We start from the raw sequence: 13,189 nt of genomic DNA, 5'->3' as shown, positions 1-13,189 counted from the left end.
CCTACTCCAAACAGAGCCAGCATGGAAAACTGTGGCAAGCAACCAGGATCTGCAGCTAAAGCAATACTCCATGTGCATGGTAAATACAAGAGCCATGTCCCTGCAACAAAAATTACAATTAACACACACAGCAATTTGTCTGTAAACGAACACATTAAAGCAAAATTATGAAAGCCAAATGGCATATAGAATAATGTCATGAACGTGTATTACAGACAGGTACATTATTTACTAGAGAAATCATGACGCATCTAAATCAATAATTTTAAAAAGCACAGTTGAAGCAGTTTAAAAAATATATTTACAAATGAAGAAAATCACTTGTTAACTTAAAAAAAAAATAACCATCAGTGTCTTTAACTTCACTCCCTCTATAGACTTCCATCAAAGAACTACTACAGTTGTGATGCTGTAATCACTAGAGAGTGCCATATAAAGTGCTTCAACATGGACGGCAACAAGTATGAGGTTCTGGTTCAGAGGGGTTTTCTTGGTCTTCCATGGAGTCCAGTATGAATGATCAACCATCATCTACTCAGCCCAGTCCCTACCCAAACTGCAGAAGGTCACACAGGAAGCCTTTTCCTCTGTTGAAACTTGGTTATCCGCCGCCCAATTAATACTCAACCCAAACAAAACTAAACTACTCATCTTCCAACCTACCAAACATACTCAAAAACAACTCTCACTTTATCATCACAGCAAATGACAACACCACTATATACCCAACTGAACACACCAAATTGCTAGGAGTGGAAATAGATAATAAACTAAAATTTGACATTCACATATCCATGACCATAAAAAAAGTCCACAAAAAACTAGGGGCGTTATACAGAAATAAGCAACTTCTCACCAAAGCAGCAAAGATTTCAATAGCAAATTCCCACTTTATCTCCACCCTACTTTATGCCTCTCCAGTATATACCAAACTAAGGCAATGCAATCTAAACAAGCTAGAGACCTGTTACAACAAAATCGCTAAATTCGCCACAGGGGCATCCTACCGTAGTCACCACTGTCTCTCACTTGCTGAACTGGGCTGGCTTGAACTCCCTCACTTCCTTCAATGGTATCAACTCTCACTTGTCCACAAACTAGTAAACCATCCACTAAATGTCCCATCCCTCCAGAATGTACTCCAACCCTATCGCACCACCAGACCACTAAGATCCAGCAACAAAACTCACTTGCAGATCACTAAAGCCAATAACTCTGCTGGTGAAGCACTATTCTCTTGCGCCATAGCCAAATTATGGAACTTCCTCCCACCCACAATTACCTCCGTACCATCATGCACCCACTTCAAAACTTTACTAAAAACATGCTGGCTATACCCTTGCAACTCCCACTCTAATATCACCCACCCCATCCAACCATTACCTTTCTTTCCACCAAACTAACTACCTTGATTATAACAAGCTCAGGTGCTCATAAGCCTAGTACTTATTATGCAGCAGGAACTTCTTTTTGTAACATTTGTTAATGTTTGTTATGTACTTCGCAGATAAATATTCTAGTTGTCTACTGATGTACTATGTTCTTCATCTGTAAATATGTTTGTAATTAATTGCTATGTTAATCAAATTGTTAAATCGCTATGTAATCCAATGTAACTACTGTCTGTTTATTTTAACTGTGGAGCTTTTCTCCCCGGGCCTCCACTGAAAATGGACCTACGTCCAGTCGGACACTCCCAGTCAACAAATGTAAATAAATAAATAAATAAATTTATTGTTGTCTGCAAGTGCTCTGATTTGCACTTTTACATATATGGAGATGGGTTTGGTTATGGATCCCTCGCTAGCCACCAATGATCTGTAGGGCGGGTCTTCTACATTCTTATGAGGTTTGGGGATACCAACGATGTTTGGGTGTTTTGGGTGCATTAATGTGAGGAAGTCATGAAAGTTGTTGATCATCAGGCCTTCCTCGCTCAGGTTGGTGACTTCCAGGAGAATTTCTTTCCAAGGTGTCTTAATTTTGCCTATATATGTATTTTCTTAGAAGTCTGGGGTGTTCAGCAAGCTTAGGATTTTGTTGCTGTAAGTGAAGGTATCAGTAACAAGAATACCTCCTCCTTTGCCAGCTTTCATTACTCTCCTGAATTTGTCTTTGCTGAGATCCATTAGGACTTTGGTTTCTTTTATAAGGTTGCAAAGCTTCCTCTTCTCCTGGCCAAACTTACTAACCTTAATTTCTCTTCTCCTACTATTTCCTGGTTCTCAAGCTTCCTCTCAAAAGGCCATCAATCAGTCAAATGGCTCTTTGCTCAATACCCCTCCCCTCACTGTGGAAATGGGAGTCCCCCAAGGATCTATCCTTGGGCCTCTACTCTCTAATATTTTCAGTAATCTATTACACACCTCTTGCTCCCAGTCATCACTTGTACAATACGCTGATGACTCTACTCTCATCACCATTGCAGACAACCCATCAGACCTCTACTCTACTACACAAGCATCATTTAATACCATACAGACATGGCTCATTGACAACAAATTAATTCTGAACCCAAAGAAAACTAAGCTCTTACTCCTTCTCCCCAAGAACCTCTCTAACCTCAAATCTACTTTTATTATTCAATCTAGCAACAACACAATCATCACTGTAGAACCTAGCATGAGTCATAACAGATGATCAGCTTAAATTTGATCTACATTTCACAAACTGTATTAAAAGACACACCAGAAACTCGGACACCTTTACTGCAACAAGAAATTCTTAACCAACAGGGCCAAAATAACTCTCTCTCATGCATTTCTTCTTCCTACTCTATTATATAGCTGTCAATTATTCACAAATCTGAACACCTCGCTCCTCACCAAACTAAAAACTACCTATAATAAGGTGGCCAGATTCTCTGCAAACCAAACCTATAAGTCTCACCACTGCATATCGCTTAAGCAACTACACTGGCTAGAATTTCCCCACCTCCTCAAACTTCATCAACTATAACTTATCCACTTCATCCTATATTTGGCCTTCTTCTGTCCTAGCCTTACTTCAATTATATCCAAATACTCTCCTGCTAGACCACTTCACAGCTCTGACCAAGACCTGCTACAGATTTATAAACCAAAGAACAAAACAGGTTGTATACTCTATAATGACAACCCTGCCACATCCTGGAACAAACTACCCCTACAAATTAGGTCACTTAACCACCCTAAACAATTCAAAACTGCCACTCGTGAATACCTAAAGAAAAACTGGTCTTGCCACTGCACTCAGCCCCCATGACCCTCTTTCTCCTTAGTATCCAACACCCCTAGCTCTCCTGTGCCCATCTTATCTACACCCTCCCACTACTTCCTTTCACACCCCTTCTTCCTTGTCTGATCTTCCACCTGCACTGTCCTCTAACAGCTTCCTTTTATCTATTTTTTTCCCTGATCCCAACCTCCCGTCTCTCATCTTTCCTCCCCAGTATTTTTTCTCCTATTTCTCTCCATATTACTTAATGGTAATTTACTATAAACACATTATTCTGCTGATTTTTTTAGACTATCATTGCCACCTGCTACTGTCTCTCCTCTTTTATCTCTCACCAATTCATACCATGTTTATTACCACAAACCCCTTCTATATACCTCTGATTGTATATCTTAAGTTTATTCTATGCTGGTTTACTGAGTCCATCCTAGATGTGCATTTCCTTTTCAAAATGTTTTGCCTCACAACAGTGCATTTTGGTTTCTCTACATCACTTCTCTACCATTGCAAATATCGTATAGATGTTTTTAAAACTTTTTGAGTACTCCTGAAAGTGTATGCAACTGAAATGTATTTTTAAGTTTTTGAATCTGATGTATAATTTTATCTCACTATGGAGCTTTTCTCCCAGTGTCTTTGCTGAAAATGAACCACTAGCTCAGTCAGACAAACCCGGTCAACAAATGTAAAATAAATAAATAAAAATAAATAAAATAAAGAAATGTTATGAATATCTGATTCGCATTTATCTTAAAATGCACTGATGGTGGGGTGTGGTGGGGAGCAGAAGTTGCTGAGTGTTTTCCATTTGCGTGAATGAGGGTGTTGTTCTTTTGTTCTTGTTGTCTTGTGTTTTACTGATGTGGAAGAAGATCTTGAGATTGAGCTTCTGAATAAAAAGTTTGAGTACTATGACTATACTTACTATGCCGCTCCTTTGGTAAAGCACAGAGGTGAGATCTATTTGAAGCACTTTATATTCTATGTCATTCAATGGTTTAGTGGAGTGGTTCCATACTGCATAGTATTGTGTTTGGCTTCTGGTCCCTCCTTTCTGGTCTGTTGGTTGTCTCCACTGGGGGTTGCCATAGGTGTCTGATGCCCCTTTTTCCTTGCCAGGATTTTTGTCTATTTGATGATAGTTGCTTGTGGGTATATGTCTATTCATGGCTGGTAATGGTCCTGGGAGTGATGTGCACGAGTCATCTGTTGCTGGATGTCTCTCCTTGTTGGTGTGCCTGACAGGGTGGATGCTGGTCTGTTGAGTTGGTTCCTCTGTTTCTTATGTCTATGAGGCCTGCATTATGTTGACTTCTGTTTGTTTCGGGTCCACCTCTATTGTCATCCTGTGATTAGAAAAAAAGCTGGTTGGTTTTGTCCTGAACTTGTCTTGGGTTTTCGGTTGGAATCTTTGTATATGGCTGAGAGTTCCTTCCCTGATGTGGTCAGCTTCTTTGGTCTTTTCAGAAGGTACTTCTGGGGAGTCTTTGTGTTTGCTTTCTTTCTTGCTCATCCAGGTGCTGCTCACTGTAAAGGTCACTTTGGATTTTCCAATGTTTTTTCTCTTGTATTTTTTGTCTCAAAGAAACTGACTCTCTTGTATATTTCATGGAATTCAGTTTGTTTGTTGCTTCTTAGCTCACACGATTTTTCAAACTGTGTTAGTTCTATCTGGGTTTTGTTTTGCTATGCCTTGTTGCATTTTAGAAGAATTTCTTTAAGTTTGATTCCTGCTTCATTCAAGGTGTTGTTCCATTCTGTTACTAGGCTATCTTCCAAGTTTTTCCAGACAGACTTTTTTGTAATTATAGGACCTGGGTATTAGTCTTTCATTGATGCTATTCTTGAGGTACAGGTCTTCTTATTGTAAGCTCTTCATTTTCTTAAGGGTTCTTTTGAATGTTTCATAGTTGTTGTCATTGCCTGTGTGCTGGCATCCTTCTTGGTCTCTGCTGTCATTTTCCTTGTTGTCATCTACTGTGACAGTTGATGCAGTTAGCAGATCTTTAAACCAAGAAATCTTGTTCATTCCACTGGCCACAACAGTATTTTCTCCAGATCCTCTATGCTGAGTGTGACACCCGTACCCTGGCCCAGCAATCAAGGAGCCTCAATCCTCACCACTAACACCAGAGAGGGCATCTCATATATGAGGAAAGGATAACAAATACACATAGTAAAGTGCAATTTCCCTTAAGAGCACCAGTCAATTTGGGGCTGGTCGCTCCCTTGCTCTCCAGGTCCCCAATAAGACTCCTCACTGGCACAGCTATAGGGTCCAGATCTCAGCCTAGATGGCAAGCTAACCTTCAGTACCCTCTCTGTCCAACCAGTGCTTCGTGTCCCTACCCAAGTAGCTGACACACACACACACACACACACACACACACACACACACACACACACACAATGAGATAAATATTTATACAACTTCACAGACACTCCTGGGAAAGGCTGACAGAGATTCTCCAGCTGTGCCCTTATACCCAGACTACAAAGAAGTAATTCCTGCCACCACCAGCTAATAATTATCAGCTACCCAAAGGCCCTTAAAAGGGTGTCCAATTATTACTGTGCAATATTGTTATACAATAGTAGTGTAACTAAGCAATCAAGGCTTATTGGAAGGGCTTAGTACAGGATCACTTATAAGGATGCAATGTACTCTAGAGCTTAATTTATCTCTACATAAACCAGCCACAGTTGAAAAGGGTTTAGAAATATTTAATAATAAATACTAAAAACACTAGACAATACTACTACAGCACAGTGCTATTCAAGAGTTCAGAGATCACACAGAAACTTAAAATAATTCAGTAGTACAGTTCTGACATAACAGAAAAAACACTTATTCTAATCTTTTCTAATTCCTAGCTATTGCTACAAGAAAACATACTTCTAAAGTAACTTACTTACATAGAGCATGAGGCAATGCTGAGTTGCATAGTCAGACAAAAATGCTTACAGTCTCTCTCTCAGCAATAGTTTTTAAAATGTGGGAGGGTGGCCTAATGGTTAAGGTGTTTGCCTTACAAACACAAGGTGCAGGGTTTGAGTCTCACAAGGGATAATTTGTTAAGCTTAAATTGGCTCGCAAGGGCAGTTAGCTTAGTACTAATCTATGAAAATCACTAACAAACATTTCTGCTGGGCCCTCCCAGATTACATCATTTTTGACACTTACGTTTTCCCAGTAAACACATTACATCATTTTGACACTTAACCTGGGGTTCCCAGGCCAACAGGCTACATTATTTAGCAAGCTAACACCTGCTCAAGAAGCTAAAACAATAAAAGACATTTCACATGTACACTCTAGTAATCATTCCTTAAGTTAAAAAAATAGAAAGAAGGTGCTAGCCCAGACAGAATGACTCCGAGCTCTGGAGATCAAAAGGATAGATTTCAAATAATTTTAACTTCAAAAGAAATAGTTGAAATGCTTGACTTTTCCTTACAGCAGATGGAAATGTTGCCACACTGCTGAAACAGCATTTCTTTACATTTAAGACCACAAACCTGTAGTTTACGTTTATATTTACAAATGCCAGAATTATGTATCAAATTCTATTTGACTAGGCTGGCAGCCTTCACCCTTCTCTACCAGTCTTCACACTGAGTGACAGCAAGGATCCTGAATTTGAATGGGAATCTGGGTTGATCTATCTAAGGTTCCACCCAGTTGTGGTGTTCCTGGCTGGCCTGTACTCACCTTTCTGTGTTGCAGGATGGTGGATAATCAAGGTAAAAGGGAAAGATGTGCTCAGCATTAGGATCTACATGGAAAGCCACTACACCACAGAAGATAACTCCCGATCGAAAGACACCTACCCAGGTAGCCCCCAGATTGTAATTAATGCAAATACATGAGCAATAAATCCAACTTCATATGCTCCAACAACAAAAAGAAAATTGAAAGCACAGTTATTAGGCTTGGTTACCCGCCCTCTAGCCACATGGAAGGGGAGTACAGGCCATCTAAAAGCACCACAAATTGATGGCACTTTAGACAGATCTTGTTTGCAAGTAAAGGATAGCATTTCACACATGATACCATCAAGAGATTTATTAGACAAAAGAATGCCTAACTTCCGTCTGACAGTACGTTCAACTTTTTTTACTATATGATGACAACATAGCAAAACGAATACTGCAGTTTCCTCAATTTTTTTTTATATATTATTAGCTTTGCTACTGTTCTCAAAAATGGGCTGACATCACCAACCTTTTTGTCATTAATATATACTACTCACAAAAATGCTATGCTATTTTACTACACATACAGCTACGATGATATTGCCTGTATACCAATAACTTGTTCCACAGGCTTTCCTGATTGTTTTGCTTGTTAGTTTAGTGGCATAGCCCCTAAAAATACAATCAAGCCTAAAACTGATGTTATCAATACAGAGAACACATTTTTCAAAGTAGTTCAATAAATTCTTCTAACATTATTGGAACTTTTAAAAATAAAAAAAAGAAAAGATCAGTCATCAATAAATAACCTATACATTGGAATTTTGTTGAATAACGGATCCATCCAGCCATCCATCCACACCCCCTTTTCCCATTTTTGGCCCATGGGATTGAAGTGTCACTTTAACAGTAACACTCAGATGTGTTCTCCTTATATGAGAGACAAGTGCATGCTTAGGAAGAGGTCATGGGAGCACCCATCACTGTTCTCTTCATTTGTAAAAATACCCCTCACCTTTAAACTCAAATAAACTGTGGAGCAAAATCACGACCTACAGGCACATCTGTATTAAAAAAAGTTATTATAACCTGACAGCGTAAGAAGCAGACACTCCAAACAAAAAGACTGCCATCTCCATGGGCCATACTTGTGCAAACTGAACTGAAGCAAATGTGACCACAAAATTATACTGCTTCACTTCTGCATCACAAAACTTAAAACTCTGTATGCTTTAAAAATATGACTTCAAATTTAAAAGCTTAGTGATACAAAAATTAAGAAAATTCCAGGCCACATATATATTATATTTTTTCTGTCACATTTGAATTTAAAAAGGTTACCATGAGGTGCTACAAAGTGTATTCCTCACACCTACATTTTTCAGAGACAGCCCTACTACAGTGCTTTAGTCGGTGTGTGGGAGAGTGAACTGGGGACATTTTCCAATGTAAATTATGAGTCGCCAGATTAAATACTGCAGAACAGTACTTATCTGTATTCATAGTAGTTGACTGTGATTCAGAAACATGCAAACTAGCCAATAATGAGGTACTTCCTCATTGTGGCTAACATGTTTGTGAAATGGATAATTCCACATCAGAGAAAAGTACAGTTGTGTACACTTACCATAAATGTAGATGTTCGAGTGTCTTCACTGTTGCAATCATGACTGTAGGGTTCTCCCCTACCGGCAGGCAGTCCTCGGTCGGCCAGAATCCCAAAGTCTGGGTCCGGCGTCGGCTGTTCAGCCATGCTCCCTGACGTCAGAGCGCCAGGAGTACAAAGCTGACAGTCGACGCCATGTTCTCCAGTTTTTCTTGCCCCAGATGTCAGTTGCTCCAAAATGAGCTCCAAAAAAAGATCCCATACCCTTTGCAAATACACCTCAAAAGAAGGGTGAAGAAGGGAACCACACAAAAGAAAAAATAAGAGGGGACAGGAGGGAGGGAAACCCAGACTGCAACAGTGAAGATACTCGAACATCTACATTTATGGGAAGTGTACACAACTGTACTATGTTCATCGTGTTTCACTGTTGCAGTCATGACTGTAGGGTTGAATCCTAAAGCAGAATAAAAGGGTGGTGGTCATAAAGAAGAGGGGGCGGCTAAAAGGCCCTGCAAGACAGCAGAAGCAAAGCCTGCCCTAGACTTAGAGTAAAGAGGTAGATTGTAGTGCTTGGAAAAAGTATGCACTGAACTCCAAGTTGCAGCTTCCAAAATGTCTTTGGTAGGAACTCCAGCTGAAGTGGCAGCAGCTTTGGTAGAGTGAGTCCTTATACTCCCTGGGATTTGCTTTCCATGATGTGAATAACAAAATCTGATTCCATGAGCAATCCATTTAGAAATGGTCTGTTTTGAAATAGCTTTACCTTGGGAACTTGAAGCATAAGAAACAAACAATTGCTCCGATTTCCTGATGTCCTTGGTTCTGTCCAGGTAAAAACGTAGTTGTCTGTATACATCCAAGGAATGCAAGATCCTTTCTCCCTTATTTTGAGGACTGGGGAAAAAAGTTGGCAAGTGAATAGTTTGATTTAAAGCCACTTTAGAAACCACCTTAGGCATGAAAGTAGGATTAGTCCTTACAGACACCCTGTCTTGATGAAAAATAATATAAGGTTCCACAGCCATGAGAGCTTGCAACTCCGAAACTCTCCTGGCGGATGTCAGAGCTAAAAGAATGGCTGTCTTCCAAGATAAAACTTGATGTCAGAAGTGGCAGCAGGCTCAAAAGGAGGTAAGGTGAGTTTTTCCAAAACATAGTTGAGATCCCAAGCAGGAATGGGAGGAGATCTAGGGGGCCTTAAGTTCTTAGCTCCTCTGAGAAACTGTCTCATGAGCTGATGGAAAAAGATAGGAGGGTCTGTATTATAATGAGCAGAAATAGCAGAAGCATGGATCTTTATGGACGAGAAAGAGAGACCCTTATGTAAGAGGTATGTCAGGTAAAGTAAAATCAGAGGAATGTTAGGAATAAGAGGATCTGAATCCTGAACCTGCATCCAGGAGCAAAATCTTTTCAATTTTCCTGCATAAGATTTTCTAGTGCTAGGACGTCTGGCTTCTAAAATGACATCCATAACCTGCTTGGGTAGGAGAGAATGAATCAAGGACCCTGGATTAACCAGGCCGCCAGGCTGAGAGTTTTGACATGGGGGTGCAGAACCTGACCCTGGTGCTAGGACAGAAGGTTCGGAGTCTGTGGTAATACCCAAGGGGGTTCCAGACAAAGGTTTTTCAGAGTTGGGTACCAAAATTGTCAAGGTCGATTTGGGGCCAGCAAAATTATCATCTTGGGCTTGTCCTGTTTGATCTTTAATAACACCCGTGGAAGAAGAGGTAGAGGCGGGAAGGCATACCCTGAGAGGTTTCTCCAAGTGAATGATAGTGCATCCACTTTCCAAGCTAGTTTGTGGAAAGTCCTGGTGCAAAAAATCTGTAGTTGATGATTGAGATGGGATGCAAAGAGGTCTATGTGAGGACATCCCCAGACTGCTGTAATTATCCTGTATATTTTGGTGTCCAGCATCCATTCGTGTGGATCCGACAGGTTTCTGCTCAGACTGTCTGCCAGGAAGTTTTGCTTCCCTGGTAGAAACTGAGCTTAAATGTCCAGTTTGCATGCTAGAGTTGTGTTCCATAGATTCATGGCTAGTCTGCAAAGGGGATAGTAATGAGATTCCTCCTTGCTTGTTTATGTACCACATAACTGTGGTGTTGTCTGTCCGTATTAGTAGCTGTCCTGGTTGTAGAAGATTCCTGAAAGCCAATAGAGTGTTCTGTATGGCTAACATTTCCTTCAAATTGATATGCAGGAGCTTCTGATCCTTTGTCCAAAGGCCCTGCAGACAGTTGCCCTGAAAATGGGCTCCCCATGCATAATCTGAAGTGTCCGTGGTTAGTATCCGAGTGGCTGGAGGCAGACTGAAGGGTTTTCCTATGTTTAGAGTACATGCCTTGGACCACCAAAGGAATTCCTTTTGGAGACAAGGCAGGACGGTGATCTGCATGTCTAATCTGTGGCAATGCTGAGACCATACACTTTTTAGGTACCACTGAATTTTCCTCATATGTAGTCTTGCATATGGTACGAGAAGGATGCAGGAGGCCATGTAACCCAAAGCCGGCAGGAATTTCCTTGCAGAAAGCGGAGTTAAAGTTGCCAAGGTTTTGAAAGTTGAAGCCAGCTGTAATTGTTTTTCGGATGTCAGAAAAGCCATCTGGGTTGTGGTGTTTAGAAGAGCACCCAGAAAAGTTATCTGTTGTGAGGGAGTCAAATTTGACTTTTTTATGTTTACAGAGAATCCCAGGAACTTGAGAAGGTTCTGAACAAATTCTAGATGCTGGAGTAAGACATCCTTGCTGTCTGCCTGAATTAGACAATCATCCAGATAAGGGTAAATTTGAATTCCCTTGAGTCTGCAATAAGCTACTACTGGAGCCAGGCATTTGGTGAGGACCCTGGGTGCAGTAGACAATCCAAAGTGCAGTGCAGAGAATTGATAATGTCTCGATCCGGCCCTGAACCTGAGGTATTTTCTAAATTCCTGCCTGATGGGAATGTGTAAATATGCCTCCTTTAAATCCAAAGTTACCATCCATGCATTTTTGGACAACACTGGAAGTAGCTGCTGTAGAGTAAGCATCTTGAATTTTGGTATCTCGAGAAAAGTGTTCAAGACTGACAGATCCGGAATGGGTCTCCATGAATTTTGCTTTCTGGGGACTAGAAACAGCCTTGAGTAAAAACCTTGTCCCATCTCTGAAAGTGGAACCAGTTCTATGGCTTTCATAGCCAAGAGAGCCTTCACCTGGTTTAAGGCCTCTATCTAATCATTGATGTTTTGGAAGATCCGGCCATCCGCTTGGTCTTGGTAGGGTATGAAAATGGAATTTGTAACCTCTTGAAACCACATCAAGAACCCACTTGTCTTGGGTTATACGAGTCCAATTTAGATGAAAAAGAGAAAGTTTTCCTCTGAGTGGGGCTTTCAGGCAAGAAGTTCCTGCAGCCCAACAGAGGGAGTCATTGAGCCTGTTTTCTATGAGCTTGTGACCTGTCCTCTCCTCCCCTAGGGGTGGAAGCAGTCCACTGTCTTGGTCTATAAGAGGCTTGCGTTTGAGACCTTCCACGGGAGCGTACGTATCTACCCCTCTGAGGCCTGTCTGAATTGGGAAAGGACCAATTTTTTGTAGGCCAATTCCTACTAAATCTGGGTGGCTGTACTTGTAAGAAATCTTTAACCATTTGCATGGATTTTGCCTTGTCCTCCATCTTCTTTATCACCTCTTCAGCCTTAGGCCCAAACAAAACATTATGCTCAACAGGAGCATCCAATAACTTAGCTTTTACTTGATCTGGCAAGTTTTGTTCCTTTAACCAAGCATGCCTTCTAATGACTGTACCAGAGGTAGCAGCCCAACAAAAATCCTCCAAGGCATCAAATCCACAGTGTAAACCATGCTTCCCAACTTGTTCAGTGGCATGCATTAAGTCATGTAATTCCTTATCATCTGCACAGGCAGAAATGGAAGCTAGCTTTTGTTTCAAAACAGACAGAAGAAATTGCTGGTATTTCAGCATATGAAATTGACAGTTTAAGGCCATAATAGATAAAGTAGCAGAAGTGTACACTTTTTTACCCCATCTGTCTAAAGATCTGGAATCCTTCTCAGTGGGAATGGGGTTTTTAGCAGTAGCGGCCTTAACTCCCTTAGGACCCTGAGAAATGGTTTCAGGATCAGCAGTAGGGTTCTTGTACAAAAAATGGTGGGAATCAGGAACCCTATAATATCTGTCTGGCTTAGCAGGAGCTGGAGGAAAAGAGTCCGGAGTTAAGTTAGCCTCCGAAAAAGCATCATCCACAATATCCAAAATAGGAGGGATAGTCAGGGGTCTATGTTGGGGAAGAAGAAGAAAATCCCTAAGTCTTTTCTTTGATTCTGAGTACTCCTGTCCTTCCCAGTGAAAATGTTCCCTCATTTCATGTAAAGTTTCCCCAAAAGAGAAATCCTCAGGGGGAGAAGCTGAAGGAATGGATTCCTCAGCATCAGAATCCTCATAAGGAGGGAAAGAATATTCCTGGTCAGAAGAAGAAACTGAAGAAACAGAAGCCTGATCAGAGGAGTCATAATACACTTCCTGCCTTGGTCTTTTATCTGGAGGGGGATGTGAACCCCTAATCATAGTAAGTAAGTCCTCCGTCATCTTAAGTAACTGTTTCTGAGACTTGGGTGCCGGATCAGAAGAGGCCTGAGCTGTAGTCTTTGATTT

At 40.9% G+C, this 13,189-nt stretch overlaps 1 protein-coding gene across 1 annotated transcript in view; it reads right to left on the bottom strand.

Moving 5' to 3' along the window:
* COQ2 (coenzyme Q2, polyprenyltransferase) overlaps positions 1-13,189 on the bottom strand; it is a 403,478-nt gene that overhangs the window by 320,540 nt on the left and 69,749 nt on the right. The window contains exon 2 of the mRNA XM_044061117.1: positions 1-100. This exon is cut by the window's left edge and continues 67 nt beyond it. Coding sequence (XP_043917052.1) covers positions 1-100 — 100 coding nt within the window. The remainder of the gene's footprint in view (positions 101-13,189) is intronic.

The sequence above is a fragment of the Protopterus annectens genome, chromosome 2.part0 (genome assembly GCF_019279795.1).
Source record: "Protopterus annectens isolate FY-2018-M chromosome 2.part0, PAN1.0, whole genome shotgun sequence".
NCBI lineage: Eukaryota > Metazoa > Chordata > Ceratodontiformes > Protopteridae > Protopterus > Protopterus annectens.
This window is presented reverse-complemented; position numbering and strand designations above follow the sequence as displayed.